Here is a 24,887-nt window from a genome sequence, read left to right as displayed (position 1 = left end):
CCGCCCGCAATGAACCGCTGCCAAAAGAATGCCATACGGTACATGTTACTAATCCGATGCATACAAGTCCACCACGATGTTGATGGCTGCGACGAGAATCTCGGCCGCAATGAGTACAATTACTGCGCACGCCTATTGTTAGTCGCGCCTTGCGGCGATGGGGAAGGGATAACGCACCAATCCACTCCAGCTTCTCTCCGTGTCCGTGGCTGAGCTGGTCCTTGAGCACGGCGAGCAAGTCCGCAATGACGTCCAGGCGCTCATTCAGGAGGCCGACACGCTGGTCCATCTCTAGGTAGCTACGGACAGCCTGGTACACCGGTTCCAGCTGAGGCTCGACCCAGAACAGCTCTGGGGTGTCGAGCACCGAGCCATTGAGGTGGATGTTGATGCGGAGGATGAAGAGCTCGCCAATCTGCATGTTGATCTGCGTTCGGCTCAGGGCGATCTTGCCCGTCAGTGCGATCTGCGTGGGGATGTCTTTGCACGTGTCGACCGTTGAGGCAATCAGTTCCTCGAACAAGGACGTCTGCCATCGTTAGCAACCGTAGTATAGCCGGGCTCGCGCGTTCGCTGTGCGTTACCTTGACACTCTGCGCTAGAGCATGAGAGATGGCCAGCTTGGTCATGTAGTTCCGCTTGTCTCGCAGCGTGATGAAGTCGTTGTAGATGCGCGCCTGGTACTCCCGCGTGTAGTAAAAGTTGAAATGTTCCGTCTCGACATCATCCGGCGCCAGCTTCTCCGTCTCGAACTTGGCAATCTCCTTGAGGAACCTCTGCTCCTCAGCCGGGGTCATGCCCCATATCACGACGACTCCGTAGTTGAAAAGGAAGACCTCGGGGGTGTGGATCTTGGTGTCAAAGTCCGGGTTGGTCTCGACCAGTGCGTGCTCCTCGCTGCTCCCGTCGAAGCCGTCGACAAACCCAGAGTCCTGTCGGCCTTCTGACTGGAGGTCGATGAGGTTGTCCCGAGCGAAGCCGCTGTCCGAAACATCGCCCGTCGAGTGCCGCCTCTCGTAGGCCTGCACTGGGTCGGGTTGGGAGCCGGCTCTGCGGACGTGCCTGTTCTCGACAGTCTTGCTGTAGTCGTACGCCGAGTATATGCACTCGTCGATCAACTTGGGGGTGGCGCCCCTCGACTTTCCCCGACCCTTGAGGAAACGCATCAATCCCTCCATTTGGTACTTGTTCGCCGTGCAGTACGCCGTCACCCTCGGCAACCGGTCGCGGTCCGCCTTACCCAGGCGTGCGGCATCTCTGCGCGCCGTGGGATCCTTGATCCGCGTGTACTGAGAGTACACGTCCCTGCCACTCTCCTCGTCGGGGCTCTCCTCATTGAGCTCGGGGTTCGGCAGCAGCTTGAGCTTCTGCGCGTTCTTGGTGCTTCGCTGTGGGCCAATCTTGGGCACCATTTGGGGGGGTATGTGGCTCGGCACAGCTCCATGGCTGTTCCTCCTCCGCAGCTTGTTGTTGATGGAGGCCAGTGCAGAGTTCTGTCCGGGACTCGTCGACAGACTGTTACCATGACCCGCCTTAAACCGTTGAAAGGCCGGCTCGGGCTCTATCGTCTTGGAGACGGGATTCGGGTTGAAGGTGACGGTGCGCGACGACTTCGGCCGGGTTTCTGTCGTTGAAAGAAGTGGCGTGTTTTCGGTGGCCGAGGCCGAGCCGCCGGCTGTTGTTGTTGTCTGGTCCATTATCGAAATGGACTTTTTTTTCTTTCTTTTTTTTTCCTTCCTTTTCTTCCAGCTCAGGGGGGTATCACAAAATAGGATGGCTCGGGTGACGGAAGGGAATGTCGTCGACCGCGTTATTGCATGTCGCGACGGATTAGAATTTGGGTGGCCCTTTTCCCTTAGCTTGACGGTGTCCAGAGAAAGGTCATTGCAGCGTGTATGGATGACGAGAGCGACAATGCTTTGCTGGGTCCGGGAAGTGTGCTAGATTTGCACTATGCCTGATGACGTCCTCACTTTTCATGAATTGGGGGAACCTCCCAGGGCCTGGCACGAGCTGCGGGCTTCGAATTTTGCGGGGAAAGCTGCTTTCGGTGCGCTAATTACCCGGAGCGCTGCCCGGCGACCCTCCACTGTGGGAACATTCAAGTGTATCTTGCATAGGCACCTACAGGTCTAGTCTGTGCCCTTAACACACTCGTTCGGTTTACATTTTGCAGCTGTACGGAGTAGCTTTCGCTTGTGCAACAGGCATGACAACTCTCTTTGGCTCACATGCATCTTGTTTGGAGCCAGTGCCGGCGTTCGAGATGGGCTTGTCATCCATCTGTCAAAATGACAGCTTTATAGCATGTTCAATACAGTACTGTCTGAATGGAGCACACAGCTGTACAACTGCACAATTACATCGCGTACACCCAGCTCCTCTCGCTAATTTTCCAGAATCCTTGACTCAAAGTTGAAGCCGGCTCCCTGCAGCCGGTCGATGAAGGGTTGCCCCAGGCACGATGGGGTGAAGACACCACCGGGCAGGTCGACGTCCTCTTCCAAAAGTGTCGAAGCAGCTTGGGCCAATAGAACAGCCGTCACTTTTCGCAAGAGTCAGCACTCTGTCAAGACACACCAAGAGAATGGACTCACAGTAGTACATGCTGCCATTGAACCATGCTCGGCAGAATGCCTTGGAACATCCCGTCTTGGGTTGCTTGTCCGGTATGGCAATGCCGCGATACTCAATCTCGTCCTTTTTGGATGCCTCCCTGTCTGGTCCTTGGCCAGGTTGGTAGACAAACATTTTGACCAGTTTGCGGAACGGCGCAACAGTCGCGAGCAGCAGGCCAAAGAACGCCAGGCCCCAGTGGATGGCGATTCCTTGGAGGTACCCCTTGGCTCTCATGTACTCATGGAACGAGAAGTTGGGTCCGTAGGATTGCTTCTCCCGCGAGGGCAAAGTTGCCAAGAGACCCCACGTTCTTTGGACGATGGGCGCGTCCGTCATCCCGGCAATGGACGTAGTCATCAGCCCCAGGCCCGGCACGTTTCGCAACCCCACCAATCTGGTGAGCAGGGACATCTGCGATTGAACGTGGTTGCGGTTCGGAACGGGCGACAGAGCGTATGGCTTGTGCTGCGCCCTCACCTGCGAAAGGGTGAATGAGTCAAACAGGCCGAGGGCCGTCGCCAGTGTACCGCCAGATGGAGCTGAACTATCGTAAGACTTGGCATTAGAACGACGTTCCGTCAACGATCCACTGACCAAACTGAAGGTGGATTGGGGAACCTACTCCAGGTGATGGATTGACACCGTCACGGCGCCCGTCTTGGCTGAGAGCTTCTCGCGGACCTGTTTTGCCAGCAGCCAAGTGATGAGGTCAGGCGGTGCCGACTCGATTCCAATCTGCGGAAACATCATCGCCCCCGTCTCCCGCGCGACGGAATCATACTTATTAATCATCGTGCCGGTCCAAGGGGTCTCGCCGGTGACATCCAGATAATGCGTGCCATTCTCGGCACAGGCTCTGAACGCATGCTCGCCATACTGCGCATATGGACCCACAGTGGTGATAAGAATGTACGTTTTTCTGGCGAGCGCCTCAAGATCCTCGTTGTTGACGCAGCAAATTTCAATTTCTGCAAGCACTGGTCAGCATAGGTACTCGACGGTGAGCTAGGTGGATGCTCGGCCGCCAAGCCCGTATGAAGGATATGGCCCTTCAGTCATCCGTCACCACCTCTCGATCTGTCCGCACATGCAGGTTCTCGCCTTCTTGCCAGGTTTGTGTTGGCAGCTCCCGAGGAATAAATAGCCGGGGATGGTCGAATGCAAGACAGCCATATAGCCTTGGAAAATCCGTTGGGATTCGGACGCTCGTCTGCTGTTGGTGCGCAAAATCTTGTCACTCACCTGGCTGAAATCTGTCGGGACTCAACTTCTTGCACTCGGCAACAAGTTGCCGAAGCTTCGCCTCTGTACGACCGGCAACGGCCCATCTCAGATTGGTCGTTAGGTGTGTCGTGATGTGCTCTGCTACGAAGGCCCCGGTGTATCCTAAAGAAATCGTCAGCAGTGGCGCTCCCTTCGTTCGACTGCCGGCATCTCGGCTTATACGCACCAGTGGCACCAAAGACGACCAGGTCGTACTGGCGATCGTGCTGTTTGAAAGGCATTGTTTGATGGTCTCAACAGGATGGATGATGTTGAGGTCGCTTTGCAGGATACACAGTCTCGGATATTGAAGGACGAGGGATAGGCGAACTCGGTGGCAGTGGCCAAAGTGTTATAATAGTCTCACACAATTTGCTTAAGTACGCCACTTAGGTACGCCATAGTTATGCGCGGCTGGCCGTCTTTTACACCCTATAGTGCGCTGCGAAAATAAATAAATTGGTACGCAGTTTGTTGATCATACAATAGCCCGTCTTGTGGTCCATTGGTGACACGGTCCATGATGCGGCCGTCGTCAGCGCAAACTTTGTTGTGTAGCAAACGGCGATATCATCTCTTCAAGGCATCTGGTCCGCGCAGTTTCGGCGTAAAAGCGCTCTCATGGCCACCCGGACGCTGTGCTTTCCGTTTACGGCATACAAGGCCCGAGCGGACAACTGTGACGCCGATCTTCCGGGCCTGACTTGACGTGAAAGCTTTCCCTTCTGTTTGAGCACTCGGTCGATGCAACTCTGCTAACAATGCATTTTCCAGTCAGGCGGAAGGTCACGTGGCGACCGCTTATTTCCTTTCCAAGACCTTCTTGCGTCAGGACTCAGGGCAGGCGCGAACCCCACACACAGCGGTTTTTCAGCGAATGGTCCGTGCTTCTTTCCACACGCACACAGAGCCGGCCCTGAAATTCCACCAAAGCACAAAAACTTTTATTGAGCAACCGCCCTGGGAGGAAACATCACCACTCGTCGCACTTCAAGTCAACGAACCCGTTCCCCCAACACATCGACAAAATGGCCAAGCGCACGAAGGTTCGTAATGCTCTACACCCATCCCGCGGAGGACTGGCTTCATCGACCTGCCGTCATGGTTCGAATTTCCCCCTGCCCCGCGGCCGACTCATTGTCACGACTTCCCCCCATTGGCGACAATGGCGGGTGAAGCGTTGATTCCCTAGGGGTCGGGGGGAGGCAAGACAATGAGATTAGACCTCCCACGCAGCAGAGCCGAGCTTCCAACGATATGAGAACGAGAGAGAGAGAGACGAGCGACGAGCACACTGGCGCCTAGTTTAACGACCACACGACTTTTGGGTACCGTGGCTATGCCATCATGCCCTCCCAAACCATGTATCATGCCGGCCAGATCGAGTTGCTCTGCGGACACAAGTTGGTACCGGCACCCTGTCATCCTTGGGGGACGAAACCGCTCCGCCACGTTCGAATTGCTCTTCTCTCTTCTCTCTCGGATACAGTTGCTAGCGCAACAGGCTTACTGTTGGTGGGGGGCTACTTGGTCAGAACGTTGAAGCCAGGACATCTCTGCTTTGTCGCATCCACACCGCAGATGGCTAACAACCTGATAGAAGGTCGGAGTGACCGGCAAGTACGGTACCAGATACGGTGCCTCCCTGCGTAAGCAGGTCAAGAAGATGGAAGTCTCCCAGCACGCCACCTACACTTGCACGTTCTGCGGAAAGCCTACCGTCAAGCGCCACTCCACCGGTATCTGGAATTGCAAGGGCTGCAAGAAGACCGTTGCTGGCGGTGCCTACACTGTCTCGTACGTGTCCATTTGACGACGAGGTGAACGAGAGAATATGGCTAACCATAAGACACAGCACCCCCGCTGCCGCTGCCATGCGCTCTACTCTCCGTCGCCTGAGGGAGATTGCCGAGGTTTAAGGGAAGAGTTAGGGATTGGTGGACGACTTCTGATTTGCATTTCGGGCGGGTGTATGGGAAAACCGGATATCATGCCTACATCCTGACGAGGGCCACAATGGAACGGGTCTTCGGTCAGCTGACAGAGGGACCATTTGGTCAGCAATGAAAAGAACTTGACGTACAACAACGTCTCCTCCCGATCGCTTCGTTCTGAGATGTGCCATCTACATGCCCAGACAAGTCACTAGGTGAAGGTGAAGTGGTGAACCGAACAGCGTATCATGGTCGCTCGGAGTAGCTAGCAGGGACAACAGTCATCGTCCCCTTCATGTAGCCGCGTAGTCGAAGCGGCCCGCCCACTCAACAGAGAAATGCAATACATGCTTGTCACGAGACATTCACAAAAGCCATACCCCCGTGAAGAGCGTCCGCGATTAGTGACGAGCCATCTCCAGCCAGGGTAGGGCAAGGAGAGGGAAGATCACCGGTTGCCTGAGTTGACGTGCATCAAAAGGCCGAAGTCCTGGCAGAGGTTTCACGCAAGGCTCCCATTGACATGTCTAGAGGGCTAGTACGACCGCCCGCCCAGGTGTTGGCCGAGACAAGCGGACATGTGCGCGGCAGGCGATGAGGTGCCACTGAGGTTCAGCACTTGAGTCATCCAGGCGCTCTGGGTTAGCAAGACACGGATGCTGCTGGGGGTCGGGCGACCAATGAGCGACCGCGGCTGTCGCGGTGAATAAGTTGACGGATCTGCACCATGTAAGTCGGTGAGTGTACGCATCTCACCTCGTCCCTGGTTTTGAATAGACGATATGTACGGCGCCCCGAAGGGGTCACGTAATGACGGAGTGCTGAATGACCCAGCCACCCCCCTCCCCCACGTAAGCGCATCTATCTGGCTGGGGTGGCTTTCGTTGCCTCGGGGAGTTTGCCGTCGTCAAACGAAGCGACCAAGGCGAACTTCACAAGGAAATAAAAAACAAAATAAAAAAGCTCTGCATACACTGAGGATTGCCAATCATTTTTCGCTCCCTCTTCGGCTCTGGTTAATAAACGGCGGATGACAATTGCACCCGGGATGGGCGGCCGCCGTCTAATATCTGGTCACTCGGGCGGGCACACCAAGGAATAGACGGACTCTGGCTTGGGACCAACCTGACGCAGGCCCCGTCGACCAATCTCGTCGGCATCCGGGAAACGAGGGGCGTGAAGGTCTCACGTGGAACTTGCTTTACGGGATATAGTAGCAATGTCACCTCAGTCCCTTGTTCCTTTCCCTTCCCTGGCCCTGCGCGCTCCGCAGGACTCCCGCGTGAGGAGAGCAATCCCATTTTTGGACTCGGAGACGGCACTCATTGTACCGTCGACCTGACCTCATTCCAGCGGCCGAATCTTCGCACCCTGCGCCCGGCCTTTCCCTCTTCAGCCATCGTGGATCCCGCCCTCGACTCGCCGCTGTGCATTATTATGGCTGTTTTAAAGAAGAATAATGATATTATTAAGTGTTGTTTTGACTTATTAGGGAACACCACATAATCTCGAAATAGTTATGAATTTCACACCTGACGATATTGCCTGACATAAACGTAAACACTCCCTTCCACGTCGAAAGACGACCGGGCACACAGCAACGACATCATACGCTCATCTGGCCCAAAGGTAGTTAGGTAGGTACATGGCCGACTGATCTCGCACGAGCCAACACATCGATCGAGTGTTTGACTCGCCCACTTACTTACTACCTACCTTCCCCTTCGCACCCTCTTTCCCGCGACAAGGCTCGCTCATCTCATTCACTTCATACCTACCTTATTGGAGGGTGGTCGACGGACGAGAGGGGAACAAATGAGATAAGTAGGAACCGTGAGGAGAAGGCCGGTAAACGCAAACTCGACGCAACGCAACGCAACGCAACACAACCACGCAAGCTTCCCAAGTCGTCGTCTGGGTTGTTACGCCAAGTCAGGTACGTATCCCTTCGTTTTCCCACCACACCCTCTTATGAGAACGGGCAGCCGTCCATCGAGGAAGACCAGCATCAGCAGCACCGCCCTTCAACCAGTGTATTATGCCAAGGTGCCCTCTCTGTCTAGGGCACTGAGGAAGAGGAGGGGCGAGAGAGGGACAGTTACAGTTGAGATGGACCGACCGGGGGCGTTGACCTGCATCGAATCGATCATTAGGGGTTTGTGCTCCTGCAGCGGCCCTAGTGGGTTAGTCTGGTTCGTCTCGGTGCGTCGACTTGCCTACGTGCCTACCTACTCGGATCTCAAATATGTGCCAGGCACGTTGGTGTTGCTGGTTGGACTCTTGAGTCTGAAGGTGTGGTGCAGGCAGGTGTGTTGAATGTCCATGGGGCCCGGCAAGTCCCTGCCACCCCTGTCCAGCCCAGTGGACCACGGATTGCGAGGTGCAAGGAGCGTGGCGCCGCTGCATTAGCCGGCCGTTGATTGGCCCCGGTCGAGACCAGCTGCAGGCCGTTAAGCTCGCAAAAACCCGCTGTCCCTCCAAACCTTCCCTCCTACAATTCCTCCCGTCGAGTTCCCTGACCTGCCTGTCTGCACTGCAGCACTCTAGCACTCCAGCACCAGCACCAGCACCACCAGCACCACCACCAGCACCGCCAGCACCGCCAGCACCACCACCAACGAAGCGCTTTTCCCCTCGGGCTCTTTCTCCCACCTGTCTCTTCCTCCTCCTTCCGCCTCACATAAGCACCACAAGCGAAAGTACGAATTCCGCCATCTAGCCAGCCTCTCTTCACACGAGTCGTTTATTCCGTTTTATTTTTCATATTATTTTTCAGTTGGTTCTCGCCTCCCGTTCGGGTTCCTACGCACCAAAGCGTCTCCAAACTGCCCCAGCTGACGTCTTGTCTCCTGCCAAAAACGCAGAGCGCTGACCACACGGAACTTGCCTCCCTCCCACTTTTCTCCCTCTTCCCACTCTTCAGCAACTCTGCCCAGCTGTAGTGTGTTTGTGCACCCCAACTCTCTTGCCGCCTTAGCACCACCACAGAAGGGCCATCAACTCGGCACCTTTTTTTTTGTTTTGCCGCCTTCAACCAGCAACAAGGCAACAGGACGCTGCAAACAAAACCACAGCAGTTCAGACAGAAAGGCGACTGTCGACCCTTGTGCACTTCAAGGGCCATCCTTTGGCTATCATTCACGACAATTTTTTATGAATTCACCACTCTGGAAGCGATACTACCACTGTTGCCACAATGACTGAACCGGATCAGTGCATCATATGCCTGGAGTCGCTGCAGCACCCCTCGTCCCAGCCAGACAGTGCAACTGGAGCGGGACCAGCAGCATCCGCAACTACACAGGCCGTTTACCGTGCCATCGACTCAGACATTGAAATCCTCGAGGACCAAGAGTCCAACTTCATTGCCACTCTGGTCGGCTGCAACCACGTTGTCCACGATCAGTGCATCAGGAGTTGGGCCAAGAACTCAAACACTTGCCCTATTTGCCGGACGCCTTTTAATGAGGTCAGTCTATCATCTGAGCTCAATGGTACGTATCGAAACATCCCACTCGACAACCCGACAGCAACAGCAGAGGCTAACACTTTCCTTCCCCCTTCAGGCCCTCCTATCGATTCGTACGCCGTCCAGGACAAGAAGCAAGAGCAAGAGTTCGACATTCACAGGTGGCTGGAGGAGAACCCTGAAGACGATGCCTCGGAGCCAAGTCCCGCCTGCCCCATTTGCGAGTCTTCGGACCACGAAGAGGTGCTGCTCCTCTGCGACGGTTGCAATTCTGCCTACCACACGCACTGCATCGGCCTGTCCGGCGTTCCTCAGACGGAGTACTGGTACTGCTTTGAGTGTGCCGAGAACAACGCAGGTCGGTCCAGCTCGAGCGAGACTTCGGATGTCGAAGTGCAGCCGCAGCCGCAGCCTATTACACAGGCTGCTCGCTCAGCGGCCAACCGGCGAAACGCCGTTGCCCGACGAGGCTTCTTGCGTACTCAGTTGCAAGCCAGGAACGCGCGGCGCGAGGCGAGATCTCTCGAATGGCAAGGCGCATGGGATCGGATCGCGAGCCGTATCTATGATGCTACCGATATCGACCTCGACAATGACGAAGATGAGGATCTCTTCCAGGGTTTCCGTCGTGCCCAGGCACAGAGAGAGCAGATCCGCGAGATCCAAGAGCACCAGGACTGGCAGCAGCGTATGAACATCGCCAGCCGCCTAGGCGCCAGAGACATTTTCGCACAGAACATCCGCCCGGCCGTGGGTCACCGTTTGGATGGCGCACCCGTCGAGCCGGTCGCCCAGCCTGCTCCACCACCTCCCGAGACACGAGAGGAACAGCAGGCCTGGGGAGCCCTCGACAGGGCTCGCGAAGCCGAGACTCCCCCCAACACCCGCAAGCGAAAGGCGAGGTCCGTCACGGCCTCTCCTCAGGAGCCCGCTCAAGAGCCCGAGCGCAAGCTCAAGCGACCCCGCACCCGCCGACTGCCTTTGCAGGGAGAAGCTTCTGGGTCCGCTTCTGCTTCCGCTTCGGGTTCTGGCTCTGCCTCTGCGTCCAACTCGGCTTTCGCTTCTGCACCTGCGGTCGCATCGTCGCCCGCGCCGACGACTGTACTAGTCTCGAGGCCTCAGACGAACGGCGTGACCCACCGTGCTCAGTCTCCGGTCAGTGCCGAGCCTGGCCCATCGTTCTTGTCGTCGCTGCTCAAGGAGGTGGAGATGAGCACTCCGTCGGACGATGAGACGGTGCGGAATTATCTCGGCACCCGTTCCGGTGCCGACCCCTCGTCACCCGCGGCATCCCCCTCCCCATCATCACGGAACTCTCCGCGGGCGCTATCCCTCACACCGCCGCCACACTCTAGACCTACCTCGCCTACGTTGTCTTTGAGCTCGTATGTGGAGCCGAGGTTCCCCAAGGCCAACTACTCGCCCACTCGAAACACGGGTGACAGCAGCGACTCAGACAGTCGTTCAAACGGCGCCGAAATCCGCCAGCCTCGACCGCAGCGGCCAAACCGGCAGCGACTCAACTTTTCCCGGTCGCAGGACTCGTCCCCCACACGCCCGCTGGCCATCCCCTTCGAAACGAAGGAGAAAATCAGCGGCATCGTCAGGGCCGCTCTCAAGCCTCATTGGCGCGCACAAGAGCTCACATCGGAGCAGTACGCAAATATCAATCGGGACGTCTCTCGAAAGTTATACGAGGGTCTTCGCGATCCTCAAAGTTTAGACGAAGATGCCAAGAAAGCATGGGAGAAGATCGCTTCCAAGGAGGTGGCTCGTGCAGTGGAGGAACTGAAGGCTTGATTGGTAGCACACAAGGCATGACGTTTTGTTTTTGGTGTTTGGCAGCGAACCAAGCGGTTTGATACCCGACACTCCGACACTCCAACCAGTGGAGGCTTCTTTGAAATTTTACGGCAATCAATTATCTTTCTGGATAGGGAAGACGCATTTGTAACTAGGGAGGTTCGATCAGCTCGGAATAGCGAGTGCTCCCTCAACACCATATTACGGCTCGAATTAAGGCCGAAGAGGAAGCTTCTTGTACTGTAGATAGACGACGACGATACGACGAATGGACATACGACTCATTTCAAATTGCAGAAATCGCTGGATCGAACCGTGACGGGTTCTGCATCGGCGCTATGAGTGGCATCAGACACACCCATCCATAGAGATCGAATGACGGTGGAGGGCGTGCAAGAGCTACGACATGTCCTCAGCGGGATGCCCAGCATTCTCTCTCGGCCTTGGCGACGTAGCAAGAGCCAGTGGACCATTGGTCAGCTGTGAAGAGGCTGAATATGTTTGCAGTAACTATCTAACAGTATAACCCAGTAATAAATGCAGGTGCTGCTAGCGAAAAAAGACTGCTCTTTACTCTGGGCACCGGATAAATGATCAGGACGTTCTGGAGGCGGAACAGGTCTTGACGATAAGGAATTGGTGCCGTAGTGAGAAAAAAAGAAGAAGAGGAAAAGAAGCGGCGGGTCGGTGGAAAGATGATAAAAGGCTCTGCAATGAGACTCCATTGCTTACGTGATGCGAGCCCGCCGGCGCTTCTCAGGCGCCAAGTTGACCCGGTACCTGTCGGCTCCGCCTCGAAGCTGTCCCACTGCACTAGGTACACTGGCGTCTACGGTCTTAGGTAAGCGAAGCCAGAAGACGGCGGTACGTATCTCGACCGAGCTTCGCAGCAAAAAAGTTCAATCTGAGATCTCGACTGAGGTGTCAATGAGGAGACTCAGTACACCTAACCATTCACCATGACGGCCGCCAGCAGAGGCGCATTCGCCGCCCTCGGGCGCATACGACGTGAGAACCTTGTCGCCGTTGTAATTCTAGAGCAACTGACTGATTGATACGGGCAGCCACCCCTAGAGTCTGCCAACAATGCGCGAGGGTCCAGATCCGAGCTCCAACTCCCTCGCGGGCGTACTCGGGCGCCGCCGCCGCCGCCTCGACGACGACTGACCCGACGACGACGACCACGGCGCCTCCTCCAAACGTCGGCATTTCTCCTGAGCCCAAGACGGCGCGTCAGACGGGTCCCAACTACCATATCAAGGCCGGCGTGATCCTGACGCGGGCGCCCCTCCTCACGCGACCCCTGACGGCCTTTGAGCAGGCCTACTTCTTCTACCAAAAGCGGCTCAACGAGCGCCTGTCGCTGCCCTTCATCACGTCCGTCTACTTCAAGCCCGATACCCCGGCGCTCATCGATTGGAACATGAAGGTCAAGGACCGACAGGGCACCGTGGCAAAGGAGCTCGGCGTGTACAACGGCAAGGCCTCGCAGGCGTGGGATGACGAGCTGATGGTCGGCGACGGGCTGAGCAACCACGACACGACGATCGATCTGCTGTTGAAGGACTCCGTCATGCGCGTGAGTGACGACGCCGAGATCATCCCTGAGGAGGACCGGGCGCCTCCCGAGCCCCTCGCGCCGCGAGTGTCGGAGGCGGACCACAAACGCGACACGACAAGGCTGGACCGCGCCATGGACCGCACTCTGTACCTGGTCGTCAAGAAGGTTTCCAAGGACGGTGCCAAGTGGGAGTTCCCCGCGGCTGGAATGTCCACAGAAGAGAACCTCCACGAGGTGAGTTTGGATACCCTTTCTTCCTACACCCTTTTCTACAGGTTACAATGTCGTGACAAACAAATCGTGCTGACTGAGGAACGTAGGCTGCGCAGAGGATCCTTGACGAGACGGCGGGTGTCAACATGAACACGTGGATGGTCGGTCGTGTGCCGGTCGCCGCCTACGTGAAGAAGCCTACGACCACCGAGGACAAGGGGCAAAAAACGTTCTTCCTCAAGGGCCGCATCATGGCGGGCCAGGCGGACCTGTCGGCCAACAAGCACCAGTACAAGGAATTCAAGTGGTTGACGCAGGAGGAGCTCCAGGAGGTGCTGGAGCCCGGGTACTACCGCAGTGTACGAAACATGATGGTGGACCGGTAAAGACGGTTGGGGGAGGGGGCTTTGGCTTTCGACTGGTCTGGCTCGCATCCAGGGGAGGGCAAAGGCAAGAAAAGGGATGTAACGCTGTTGTATCATAGATAAACTGTACAATCAAATCTTCACTGGACGATGTCGGCCGGTCTGGGCTCGACGGTCTTGCTTTTGGCTCTGGCTGCCCTCGGCTTCATTGGGGCTGGAAGCGATCAAGGCGGTACGCCCTTCTTGAAGCTGTACTCGTGGTTTTCGTGTCAATACGCATTTCGTTCAGCAGTGCCATACCGATTCAGCGTCCGGTGGTGACGATAGTCGAGATCATAAAGCCATCTAAGCAGGTATATGGGCGAGCGGTGGCAACAGAGGCTCCCACAGTGTTTTCTTGACTTTCCTGTTTCCGTTGGTTTCTAGTTGTTCATCATAGCATTTTCGTGTTTTCGGCCTAATTCTCCTATTCCTCATCCTTAAATGTGTTCCGCACATTGGTAGGCTAAGGCCACAGGTCTGATACTCGAGCCCGAACCTCACAGAAAGCATGGCATTCGGTGGGTGCTCATCTGAATGTCGATCGAATGCTCCTTCCTTGCAGGATTTATTGCCCTGCCTGTCTCTCTACATACGGTTGTCATCGTCACTCCGTCAGGTCTCTTCAATCGTCAACCACAGTAGATTAGCTCGTCAAAGGCGCGATGGCTCCCGTTCAAGCAATGAATGTCACCATAAAGAATTCCTGGCAGCAGCTGTCCCGGGTAATACTGTCTATCGCCACTTCGCAACTCGTCCCCATCGACCTTAAGATGACCGGAATCACAGACAAGGGTTCGGAGGAGAGACATAAAAACCCCAGCAGGCAACAATTCTACGAGGCCGCGAAGAAGACAGCCTCCACCTTCAACACGTCTTTGGCCAAGACATCACTTGTATCACGGTCCAACCAGGTCGGCAATCCCCCCTGCGACGTCGCATCTACCAGTCCGACACCTTCGTGGATGGCTCGTGCGATGTCGAGTCCTACAGCCTTACCGTCAGCCCTCACTTACACGCAGACACCCAAGATGACGAGATGTTCGTCCAGGATCTCGACAGACGACTGCATGTAGCGTATTACACCCCCAAGTTTTTGAGAAAAAAGGGTATCCGGATGGAGAAACTCTACGAAGACTGCGTCCCGTATCTCAGCCACAAGGACGTCCGCATGGCCACCCAGCGAATCGAGAAGAGAATGGCGCCTCGGAACGAGAGAGAACAGCCTTACAACGAGAAGGAAGAGGGACTACATTGTTTCAGTGCATACGTTTAGGACACGATCTACGGCCGACTGGCGGGTTCTGACGTGAAGGTAAGTGCCCCCCTTGGTCAAGACTTATACCATGTCTGCCACAGAAATACCTGCTCATTGGTCTCCTACGACCTGAATATAGGCTGACGACGATGCTTTTCGGAGACCTACGGGAATCGAGATACTCATCCCTCGTTCAGACAGCAAAAAGCAGACCAGCATCTATCATCAGATCGTCCACAGACAGGCCCAAGTCCTCGTTCCGTACAAGAGGTGCCGTATTTGGAATTATAGTGCCACTGTGATCATCTGCTCAGTGGATGACGAAAAAGGCAATGTGGTTGGTTTTACGTCAGCGGACGAGGTTGACGAAGTTGTGACAGCTTCTTACAGCTCTTAGAAACGCAAGTCCCTACGAGATCGGCTCTTGATCTTGCAGCGCAAGTACTCAGGTGAGGACAGCCCGCGTGGAGATCCGCACAAGACGGTTTCCCTTGGAGAGTGAGGCTTGGCTAAGCATGTAAAATCAGCTGTGCAGAAGGCGGGGTGAAGAAAGCGTGTGCTCATCTGACAACAGGGGTGCGTGAAGAGAAAAACGCGTCGTGTGCGAAGTGATGGGTCTTTGCAATGTCGTTAAGGACGGGTGATCCCTGGTGGGGTTTATGAGAAGCCCCGCAAAGCAATGTGTCGATAGATGACCCGAAGACATAATCGAACCGCCAAGTCGAAGTGACATGACTTCCGATACGTTGCCTCAAGGTGAACCGCGTCCTAGCCCCTGAAAGCGCCAGAGAACTCAGGGCGGGAGCGACGCCCTTTCCCAGGACATTCTTCCCTAACAGGTCGGTATGAGCGTGGTGACTATACGGGCGTGCAAGCAGCGAGGACCGAGATGGGAAAGGGAACAAAAGTGGCACAGCGGTGATGCAAGGAGGCGGCATCAAAGTTGATAAAGGCTCCCCACGAAGGCCAGTCTCTTCCATGCTTAGCCGTAGTTATATTGGACTGTCACTGACTGCCACCCATTAAGCACTTCGGTTCAATCTGGGGAAGCAGATGGACGGGGAAGCCCTGAACCGTGAGCCCGTTTGTGCAAGCCTGCAATTGACAGTCGGGAGGCGGGGGGTGGGGGGCAATTAAAGGGGCGTCATAATAGAGTGGTTAAGAAAACCAGCAGCTGGACGGGAATTCCGATGCGGATGATGCGGGAGAACACGAAGATTGGAAATGACAGGCTGCGAGAGGGCATGAGACGACCATCTGGATATGGTTGGTGATCTCCGGGATTGGGGAGGTCGTCGAGGGCAACCCCTGTTGCTCCAACAGGCAAGGCGCCTTTCCCGAAGCAGAAGGTCTACCCAATGGGAATGCTAGGAGACCGCTGCTGCTGCTCGCGGAGGCTAGAGGGGTACTTGACATGTGAGGCGTCCGGTGCGACGTCACTGGTACTCGCTTATCGGCCGCCCTCGTTTTGGCGGTCAGTTGGCCTGGGCCGGCGGTGCAGAGCAGAGAAACAAACCGAGGCTAAACCTGGGCCGAAAAAAAGTGTAACCTTGTCGGTGCGTTCCTGCGCATGCTGTCAGCAGACTCCAATTGGAATTCTCCAGCACAGCACCCGGCACGCGGCAACAGCGACGACCACCCACCCACACCACTCCCTCACTTTCTCTCCGCAGCACCCAGGAACTCCAAATCTGACCACATGTCGCGGCTCCCATCATAGCAACTGGCATTTGCATAGGAACGCGTATGATGGCCGCCATTCTCCGCACGCCGGACACTTAATAATAGACCCAGTTCTTATTTGTCCTCATTTCCCTCCGCCTGGGCCAGTTCAATGCCGGCGTACTGACAACCTGCTGCCGCCCATAACTGTCTAACTATCCACCGCCGTAGACATGTCGTCCGTCAATGGCTCCTACACGGCGACCTTGAGTCCCACGGTCGCCTCCTCCGATACCACTGTCACGTTTCCTCCGCATATGCTCGCGAGCTCCATCTCGTCTCTCTCTTCCTCGACCTCATCACGCCACAACTCCCAGATATCAAAGACCTACCGCCAGGCCTCAACTCTGTTCCTCACGCGTCGGCTGCCCGAGGCCCTGTCGACCATCCTGCCACTAATCACCCCGCCGCCGGGACAGTCGGAGGACGGCGTAAACGAGCCTGCGCCCGTCGCGAGGGCGTCACGATCCACGAGGATCAAGGTCTGGAGCCTGTATTTGACGACGTTGAACGCAATCGTCGAACTGGAGCCGGACGAGGGAAAGGATGCCTTCGGGAGCCAGGAGTGGCGGTCGCTATGCTCCAAGGTTAGAGAGGGCGAGGTATGGGAAGAAGTCGTACGCAACGGATACCACGGCGTCGAGAGCGACGTCGACTCGGATGTTGTCATCAATCTGTGAGCTCCCCTCAGCCATGATCTCTGCCGGAAAAAAAAAGCTAACAAGCACGCAGCGCCACGCTCCTCTTAGCCCACGCTCGGACGCAAGAATTAAATCAGAAAAAGCTGGAGAGCTATCTTGCAGCATCTACCTCGCCAAATATGGACTTCTCCAAGCAGTTCTCGGACGCTCCATCACCGTCACCACGGCTGAACCGACACCGGTCTCCGGCCAAGGCCACGAGCGGAGCGGATACGCCGAGGGACCTCAATGCGCGGGTCAAGATCCTCGAGCTGTATACGCTACACGTGCTAATCCGCAACAATGAATGGGACTATGCCCGCGAGTTTATCAGCGTGAGCTCAGTATTGGACGACGAGCGCCGTGAAGCGTTCTTGCAAGCTCTGGAGAGCCTGCAGGAGGAGCAGCAAGAACAGGAGAGGCAAGAGACGGAAGAGCGTCGCCGGCAGGAGGAGCAACTGCGGCGCGACATCGAAGAGGCGAAGCAGCTGAGGGCCGAAAACGAAGAACGAGAACGCCGAAGGTTAGAGGAAGAGAGGGCACGGAGAGAAGGGGCCGAAGGGGACTACGGCATCGAAAAGACACCTAGTAAAGCAGGCTCGAGCAAGGGACGTCACGCGAGAGTGGTCTCCAACGCCTCCGGCTCCAACTCGAATTCGAAAATGCCTGTCTCCCGGGCGAAAGGAAAATCGCCGACCGCACCAACGTTTGGGACGAGGGCTTCGATGGTTTTGTCTCGCATACGCGAGGTAATAGACCAACTGGGGGCGTCATTTAAGACGAACCCCATGCTGCTGATGCGGCTGGTGGCCTTCATTTTGGGGTTGGTCGTCATGTTCGGGCAGAAGAATATCCGTGAACGGATACAGCGAGTGCTTGGTAACGGTTGGAACAAGGTTAAGGCAACTGCGGGAATGGGAGTCAAGGTTAGCTACATATGATTACGACGGATACTGCTTAGCTCTGACTTCACTGTATTATACGGATTTGGGTGAACAATGGCCGTAATTGTCCGTGGCCTCTTTTATACTAACGCAAAAAACGAAGCATTTCTGTCGCAACTTTGAGAGAGAACATCATTTCTGACTACGGCCAAACGGAGCCCGATCTTCCCTACACAAACTGTGTGCGACAGACACTATACGCCCAAACGCCAGACAATGCAAAAGCCCATTCCCGTAAAACTCGTAGCCGTCCGTATCCTTTTCGTCGAACCACACCAGTGCCCATACCCGGGCGACGCAGGGACTAGTACGTCGCCGTCCGATTGGTCTTTTTCTGGTAAAACAGGTCGGTCCTGGAACTGCCGAGGTTTATGATCTTGGGGCAGCCGTCGCGGTCCTTCTCGAGGCGCGTGCACTCGAAGCAGTAGAAGGCGTCCGAGATGCCCTCACCGCCGCAGACGACGCACTTGTTCTGGTAGTTGCCGAAGGAGCACTCGTCGCAGATACGAACAAGAGTCGTCGGGCGCACGTAGGAGTCGCAGACGGGGCACTTGCCGTCGCACTTATCGCAGAGGCGGCCGATGGCGATACCGGCCTGCTTGCGGCACATGACGAGATCGCTGGCAATCGGGGTTAGCTTGGTGCATGTCAATAGGAGAAGCGAGCCGACTTACGGGTGATGACGCGACATTTTTTGTCTTTTTTTTGGCAATTTCTGGGAAGAAGACCTCGCAAACAGGTGGTTTGGCTGGTATGATGCTTCAAGTCGCTGGAGTGGGTAGTCGCAAGTTCTGGCACGGCGATTCTGGGAAGAAGTACGCGCCGGTCAGCCTTGCCACAACTTCTCCAAGCTTCTCTTTCCATCATTGGTGCGGACCCTTGCCTGATTCGGCCGAAGCGGGGGTGCCTAGCAGGACCCCATCTCTGAGTGGCTGAGCCCCGCTGACAAACCTCAGCCTTGGAGCTCGAGCCGGGAGCCTTCGAGCTCTAGCATGGCTCAAGCACTCATTCCTTATACCTGTCGAATCCGAACCTCATGTCATCGCCGCTTCATTTGGCCTGATCGAATTACAAGTCGAGCTACGGCTTTGCGCGACAAGGAAGAATGGTCACGGTCACAGAGTACGGCGCACATGGCTCCCTTGGGTCAGGCGAGAGGCTTACAGAATCTAGGGCGCCTGCCAACGCCATCCAACCGGAACCAACGATCTCCGAGGCAGAGGTCGCACAGAAGCGAAAAGCATCAATAGTCTCTAACGGCGATGAGGGCTTGTCGAAGCGACTGAGGATTGAAGAAGGCGACCACCGTGACCCACCCGCACACGACCCATCAACGACAGACCCGAGGCCGCGGGATGGGGACGCAGGCGCCAACACAACTCGGTGCACGCCGTTATCGAAAGACGAAGAGAAGAAGCGGGGCAAGCGGTTGTTCGGCGGTCTTCTCAGCACCTTGAGCCAGACCAACAGCGGCTCCCAACACAAGAAACGCAGGGAAATAGAGCAGCGGCAGCATGAGAAGGCGCAAAAGCAACGGGCGGAAGACGAGAAGCGGAGAACAGAGAAGCTCGCGAGGATAACCGAGGCGAGATGGCAGGAGCAGATAAAGTTTGACGAGAAGGCTGTACGTGGTGGTTCCCCCCTTGCAAACTCGATACAGCAGCTGATGTCCTTCTCCCTAGATGAAAAGCCGGCATGCGGGTATGGTCGCGATGGCGCATTCTCTCAGAACGAAGGCATGGCCACCAATTGTAAGATCTCCTGCTCGCGAACACGAAATCTCAGGCTGACAGCTTTTAGTACTACCGACCGTGGAAGTTTACAAAAGAGCAAGAGGATGAGATCGACGCCCAGATTCGAGACGCCAAGGCGACTGTAGCAAGGGAGACGGAGGCTTTCAGAGAGCGCAAGGACGAGCACGAACGGCGTTACGGCCAGAGCAGGCTGCCCACGAGAGATGAACTGCCCGCGCCTACAAACATCGAAGACCTAGCCAAGACACATGCAGAACCCCCCGCAGCAGCTGCCCCGGAAGCCCCGGCGGTCACGCATGATGCCCCTTCTCCAAGCCATCAGCATGACGAACCTGGCGATGTTGTTGAGGATGCTGAGGACATGGTTATTTACTGATATTGGACACGAGCTTCAACGCGCTCTTTTCCTTGCTTCCCTGTGTGGCCGAGTTGATCGCCGTTTATATGTTTATTACCGCCGATCGTTGGCGACACAGGCGGGTGGTGTTCTTCCCTGTGGCGAGAGTTGATCAAAATTTGGGGACATGATACCAAGCGGAGTTCAAAGCGGCATTTACTTGCGGGGTATATCTACAACAAATTCCATACGTTTGAAACCAAAGACCGATTTCGTACCATTTCCAGCCCATGGTGGTTGAGGCAGGTCCCTGACGTCGGACATGGCAGTGACGCACCAGTGCTCTACCTATCCGGTCGAACTGTTCCTTGAAAGCCCCATCTCATGTTTTTGAATTGACCAAAGCCGTTCGCTTTCAAGGTTTACAGCAATTCGGTTACAGTTTGGGATCAGCAGCTTGCCTAACCTTTTTTTCTTCTTTCTTTTGCAGGACACAACGGTGGTGCCTGGACCGAGGCATCTCACAGCGCCGATGGGGGCGCTAAGACGATTTCATCCAGGGACTCCGGGTGGGTTCCTGGCCATGTCGTTCACCAATGCTGCGGCTCGACTCCGTCGCTCGGCCAGGTTACCGGTATTTTCACGGCCCCCTTCTGGTATTTTCACGGCCCACCCGCCACCACCGCCACAATACACCCAAATAACACATTCCATCGCCCTAACATAACCAACTAACCCAGACCCTAACCACTAACCCTACGCATCTTTTATATATAATATAAAAGATGCGTAGGGTTAGTGGTTAGGATGGTTAGGGTCTAGGTCAGGGTCTAGGTCAGGGTCAAGGTTAGTTGGTTATGTTAGGGTGATGGAATGGAATATAGTATTCTCGACGGGACTAACTAAGATAGGAGAGAGACTAGCCTAGATGGGCTTAGAGGGCCGTGAAAGTACCAAAAGGGGACCGTGAAAATACCTGTAACCCTCGGCCAGGTGCTGCCCCTCTTCTCAGCGTAATGGTCCACTAGTCCATGATAATTCAAAAGAAGAAACTGGTGTTCCCCGAACCTAGCACGGCTATGCCGAGGCTCGGTACACCGCTCGACGCCCGGATGGCATCTATTATGGGTCTGCGAGATGATGGGTAGAGGCGAGCCGGGTGGAAGCGTACGGAGCTTCCAAGGGCTCCGGGAGCCGGCCGATTCCAAGGTCTACATCGTATGTGAATAACTGGGCTTAGCGATAATTCCATCATCCAGCTGCACCATTATCCCCGCTGTAACGCTTGCTTCAGGCCCCTCCTCGGCTCCGTTTGAGTTGGCGCCAGGAACAAGGATTCCTGCTTAGCATGAATAATGTTGCCAGCCCATAATACAAATGTATATGCTTCGTATATATAAGCTCGTTGCTGCCCTCCTAGCTGAGCTAGCCGCCCTACGTTGTTGCCTTTGACAGACACATCACGCAAAAACGCTCACACACCTACACCATGGCTGTCGATAAGATTGCCCCCAACGACCCGCGCGTCGAGCGCAAGGAGGCCGAGGTCAGGGGCAAGACCTACTCCTACCTTTACAGCAAGCCCGAGGGCACCCCCAAGGGCACCGTCGTCCTCATCCACGGCTGGCCCGACATCTCGTTCGGCTGGCGCTACCAGATCCCCCTTTTCCTCTCGCTGGGCTACCAGGTGGTCGCGCCTGACTGCCTAGGCTACGGCCACACGTCGTCGCCTGAGAAGCTCGAGGAGTGGTCTCTCAAAAACATGTCGGACGACATCAAGGCGCTCTCCGAGCACGTTGCGCCCGGCGAGCAGATCGTTCTCGGTGGCCACGACTGGGGCGGTGCGCTCGTCTGGCGCGTCGCCATGTGGCACCCGGACCTCATCAAGGGCGTCTTCAGCGTCTGCACGCCGTACAACGCGCCGACGGCCGCCTGGTTCGACCTCGCCGACCTCATCGCCGCCGGGCACTTGACCAACTTCAGATACCAGCTGCAGCTGCGCAGCGCCGAGGTCGAGGAGAAGCTAACGAAGCCCGAGGATATCCGCCAGTTCCTCAGGGGCATCTACGGCGGCCGGGGCCCCAACGGCGAGCTCGCCTTCGACACGCAGCGCGGCGTCATCTTTGAGAACCTCGACAAGATCGGCCCCACGCCCCTGCTGTCGGAGGAGGAGGTCGACTACTACTTGGAGAACTACAAGAAGAGCGGCCTGCGCGGGCCCCTGAACTGGTACCGTACGCGCAGGATCAACTACGACGACGAGCTGCCGCTGGCGGAGAAGATGGCGGCCGAGGGCGGCGAGTACAAGGTGACGCCGCCGAGCCTGTTCGTCTCCGCCACCAAGGACGCGGCGCTGCCGCCGTCCATATCGGCGGGCATGGACAAGCACTTTACGGACCTGACGCGCGGCGAGGTGACGGCGTCGCACTGGGCGCTGTGGGAGACACCAGAGGAGGTGAACAAGCAAATCAAGCAGTGGCTCGAGACCAAGGTCGAGAAGACGCCGACGGCGTCGCTTTGAGTTCTGGGGCTTTCGAGAGGACGCGGCCCGAGTTCGCGAGATGGCATTTCGACGGACGTTTTACGGTTTTCAATGACAGACGGGAATGAACGGATCACACGGGGAGGGGATGAACTATAGCGAACAAATGACGAATAGCGTTGCTAATCATGGCTGTCTCTCTTCGTGACCTATACTTCTCTCGTTTTCAACTACTTATAGAGCTCACAGTGATTTGATGTTACGGCATGTGATACACTAGTTCGCGTACGTTCAACCGGCCTCGAGCACGAGCCCTAGGCTCTGACTATTTGTGGCCTTCGTAACTCGATCTTGCCTCTTGCTTCCCGTGCGTCGTCCTGATATATAGTGCTCTGCGACCTCTTGCTCGGCTTCTGATATGGGTTGCTAGCTGGCTTTCTGCTTGATACCGGGCCTGTACGTCGTCGAAAGGCTGTTCGCTATGTCATGTTATCCATCAAGACTGACTAAATACGTCGGGTGGGCATCGTTGGCCCACCACCATCGGCGCGGCGCTGATGGCGGGTTATTTCGGTAGTTCATGCATCCCTCGCACCCTTCACTTGAGCGTAAACTTTTGGCCAGCGACGGAGGGCGCCGCACCCTTGGCCTTCTTGTTGGGCTTCCCGCACGAGGCGCACGAGTCGGCCCTGTAGGCGCAAGACTGGCAAAGGGCGTGGCCCTGGGAGACCTTCGTCTTGCACTTTGAGCAGGCGCTCGAGTACTGGGCGTAGGGGTTCTTGGCAGCCTTGGAGAGCAGCTTGCTCTTGCCGATGCCCGTGGACCCCAACGTCGGCTTGGAGGAGGACGCCGAAGCGGACGAGGATCCGTGGTAGATTTCGGTCTTCTTCTTGACGGAGGGCGTGGCGAGGGCCGTTGCACCCTTGCCGAGCTTCTGGCATTTTGTGCAGACCATCTTGGGCGGTTCAGGGTGTGGCGTAAGGGGGGGCGGGGTGCGTCGTCGTCGTCGCCGTCGTCCTTGCGGTGCGGTGATGACGGTGCGGGAGGATGCGATTGCGGTCGAATAGTCGGCGGCAGCGGGAGATGGGATCGAGTCGCGTATGGCTGGTGGCGTCGGGGGTTAAGGCTGAGGGAGGATGGCTGTGGCTTGGAGGAGAGCTGAAGAGAGTGACGCAACGCCGCAGGGCTGGAAGCACGGGAGAGGTTAGTAAGCCAAAGTGCCACCAAACCTTCGCACCAGCCCGTTTTGCCTTTCTTTTGCTTCAGTTTCCGCCTGTGGGTCCGACGACCTCGATTTCAGGGCGGAGCTAGCGCCTCGCCGGGGACGACGACAGGCTGCCCGGTTCGCTGGCGGTAGCCACAATAGGGGCCCTACTTTTCTTGCGTGTTTCCTCGCTGTGCCTGGGCGGACCAGGACCCCTGACTGACGGTCCGGAATTGAAACTGGGACTGCCTAGGTAGGTACGGATACACTCTGTTCAAGTTTCTTTAGTGCCACGGCCCACGGGAGAATGTCAGGGCGGCCGTACAATTCGTCTGTACAATTCGGATGGCCGAGAGTGGTGTATCCACAGGCAATAACAGAAGATCGGGGGGGGGGGGGGGGGGGGGGCAGCAACTGAGGGAAATTTTGAGCGGGAGACGATGCTTAATTCCTTTTGTGACGATAACTACTCCGTAGTAGGGGGGTCTGATGGGATGGTTGTGGATACAGTATTGTGACGTTCCCGTATTGGCTCACGTCTGAGCGCTTTTGCTGGCAAGCAGAGGCGGACCCAGAGTACCTAGGTGTAGCGTGGTGTGCACTACCTGCCTACCTAGTCTAGTTTACCTGTAGTGGCGTTGTCAAGGTAGTCAACAGTGACAGTGACGGGTCCCGAGATCTCGTGCGTCTGTCCACAATACCTACTGGGCGATTGATGCAGCTTGTCACAATCCACCCTCGCATTGCCCTGTAAGTCGCAACCCAAACTAGTTACTGTGGCTGGAGGACGACGTAGCCCGCTAACCAGCATACCCAAGACCAATGGGGGGGGGGGCCAGACGTGGATGAGATGAGATGCAGCGCAGCGCAGCACAGCGCAGCTGGTGTCATGCCCCGGGGGCATTGACCACTAAAACACGAATAGCAACAAGCCCCATGCCTCCCTCACCCGGCGGGGCCGGCACACTCCTCCCCACCAGCATGGCCAGGCACAACTACCTGGCAAAGTCGCAAAAGCGAAGGCTCGCAAGATTGTACAGCAAGAAAACAAAAATAAAAGGGCACATTCAGTCCGTCCCGGAAGCAGCAGCAGCCATGCCAGCTGGGACCAGATGTGGGACGAGCCCACTCTCACCTCGCGTGCAGTACACCAACACAGGTACCTATGTACCTAGGTAGTGTACCCGGGGTAGAATGCCGGCCTCAGTCTGCTTGCTGCTCTCACTGCGATTACCGGCCA

At 56.3% G+C, this 24,887-nt stretch overlaps 11 protein-coding genes across 11 annotated transcripts; 7 read left to right on the top strand and 4 right to left on the bottom strand.

Annotated features, from left to right (window-relative positions):
- Positions 1-48: 48 nt before the first annotated feature.
- On the bottom strand, positions 49-1,697 carry GLRG_02246 (uncharacterized protein; the record flags this gene model as incomplete). Its single annotated transcript, XM_008092904.1, has 3 exons — positions 49-122; positions 178-529; positions 585-1,697. The coding sequence occupies 3 exons, from the start codon at positions 1,695-1,697 to the stop codon at positions 49-51; spliced, it is 1,539 nt and encodes a 512-aa protein (XP_008091095.1).
- A 690-nt stretch (positions 1,698-2,387) lies between these two features.
- GLRG_02245 (saccharopine dehydrogenase) lies at positions 2,388-4,124 on the bottom strand (the record flags this gene model as incomplete). Its single annotated transcript, XM_008092903.1, has 5 exons — positions 2,388-2,545; positions 2,598-3,163; positions 3,242-3,587; positions 3,862-4,005; positions 4,070-4,124. The coding sequence occupies 5 exons, from the start codon at positions 4,122-4,124 to the stop codon at positions 2,388-2,390; spliced, it is 1,269 nt and encodes a 422-aa protein (XP_008091094.1).
- Positions 4,125-4,910: 786 nt separating this feature from the next.
- On the top strand, positions 4,911-5,801 carry GLRG_02244 (ribosomal L37ae family protein; the record flags this gene model as incomplete). The annotated part of the gene is made up of 3 exons (XM_008092902.1): positions 4,911-4,928; positions 5,483-5,679; positions 5,738-5,801. The coding sequence occupies 3 exons, from the start codon at positions 4,911-4,913 to the stop codon at positions 5,799-5,801; spliced, it is 279 nt and encodes a 92-aa protein (XP_008091093.1).
- Positions 5,802-9,012: 3,211 nt separating this feature from the next.
- Positions 9,013-11,085, top strand: GLRG_02243 (PHD-finger domain-containing protein; the record flags this gene model as incomplete). Its single annotated transcript, XM_008092901.1, has 2 exons — positions 9,013-9,310; positions 9,383-11,085. The coding sequence occupies 2 exons, from the start codon at positions 9,013-9,015 to the stop codon at positions 11,083-11,085; spliced, it is 2,001 nt and encodes a 666-aa protein (XP_008091092.1).
- A 962-nt stretch (positions 11,086-12,047) lies between these two features.
- Positions 12,048-13,248, top strand: GLRG_02242 (NUDIX domain-containing protein; the record flags this gene model as incomplete). Its single annotated transcript, XM_008092900.1, has 3 exons — positions 12,048-12,096; positions 12,153-12,883; positions 12,970-13,248. The coding sequence occupies 3 exons, from the start codon at positions 12,048-12,050 to the stop codon at positions 13,246-13,248; spliced, it is 1,059 nt and encodes a 352-aa protein (XP_008091091.1).
- Positions 13,249-13,931: 683 nt separating this feature from the next.
- Positions 13,932-14,542, top strand: GLRG_02241 (uncharacterized protein; the record flags this gene model as incomplete). Its single annotated transcript, XM_008092899.1, has 2 exons — positions 13,932-14,162; positions 14,216-14,542. 2 exons carry the CDS (start codon positions 13,932-13,934, stop codon positions 14,540-14,542), a joined length of 558 nt encoding a protein of 185 aa, XP_008091090.1.
- Positions 14,543-16,419: 1,877 nt separating this feature from the next.
- GLRG_02240 (peroxin 26) lies at positions 16,420-17,867 on the top strand (the record flags this gene model as incomplete). The annotated part of the gene is made up of 2 exons (XM_008092898.1): positions 16,420-16,922; positions 16,979-17,867. The coding sequence occupies 2 exons, from the start codon at positions 16,420-16,422 to the stop codon at positions 17,865-17,867; spliced, it is 1,392 nt and encodes a 463-aa protein (XP_008091089.1).
- A 307-nt stretch (positions 17,868-18,174) lies between these two features.
- On the bottom strand, positions 18,175-18,561 carry GLRG_02239 (PHF5-like protein; the record flags this gene model as incomplete). Its single annotated transcript, XM_008092897.1, has 2 exons — positions 18,175-18,490; positions 18,545-18,561. The coding sequence occupies 2 exons, from the start codon at positions 18,559-18,561 to the stop codon at positions 18,175-18,177; spliced, it is 333 nt and encodes a 110-aa protein (XP_008091088.1).
- A 414-nt stretch (positions 18,562-18,975) lies between these two features.
- On the top strand, positions 18,976-20,000 carry GLRG_02238 (uncharacterized protein; the record flags this gene model as incomplete). The annotated part of the gene is made up of 3 exons (XM_008092896.1): positions 18,976-19,494; positions 19,553-19,621; positions 19,671-20,000. The coding sequence occupies 3 exons, from the start codon at positions 18,976-18,978 to the stop codon at positions 19,998-20,000; spliced, it is 918 nt and encodes a 305-aa protein (XP_008091087.1).
- Positions 20,001-21,450: 1,450 nt separating this feature from the next.
- Positions 21,451-22,482, top strand: GLRG_02237 (uncharacterized protein; the record flags this gene model as incomplete). The annotated part of the gene is made up of 1 exon (XM_008092895.1): positions 21,451-22,482. The coding sequence occupies one exon, from the start codon at positions 21,451-21,453 to the stop codon at positions 22,480-22,482; it is 1,032 nt and encodes a 343-aa protein (XP_008091086.1).
- A 559-nt stretch (positions 22,483-23,041) lies between these two features.
- On the bottom strand, positions 23,042-23,398 carry GLRG_02236 (microtubule-associated protein CRIPT; the record flags this gene model as incomplete). The annotated part of the gene is made up of 1 exon (XM_008092894.1): positions 23,042-23,398. The coding sequence occupies one exon, from the start codon at positions 23,396-23,398 to the stop codon at positions 23,042-23,044; it is 357 nt and encodes a 118-aa protein (XP_008091085.1).
- Between the last annotated feature and the right edge of the window lie 1,489 nt (positions 23,399-24,887).

The sequence above is a fragment of the Colletotrichum graminicola genome (genome assembly GCF_000149035.1).
Source record: "Colletotrichum graminicola M1.001 genomic scaffold supercont1.6, whole genome shotgun sequence".
NCBI lineage: Eukaryota > Fungi > Ascomycota > Sordariomycetes > Glomerellales > Glomerellaceae > Colletotrichum > Colletotrichum graminicola.
Note: the sequence above shows the minus strand (reverse complement) of the source record. Positions and strands in the feature narration are given on the sequence as shown.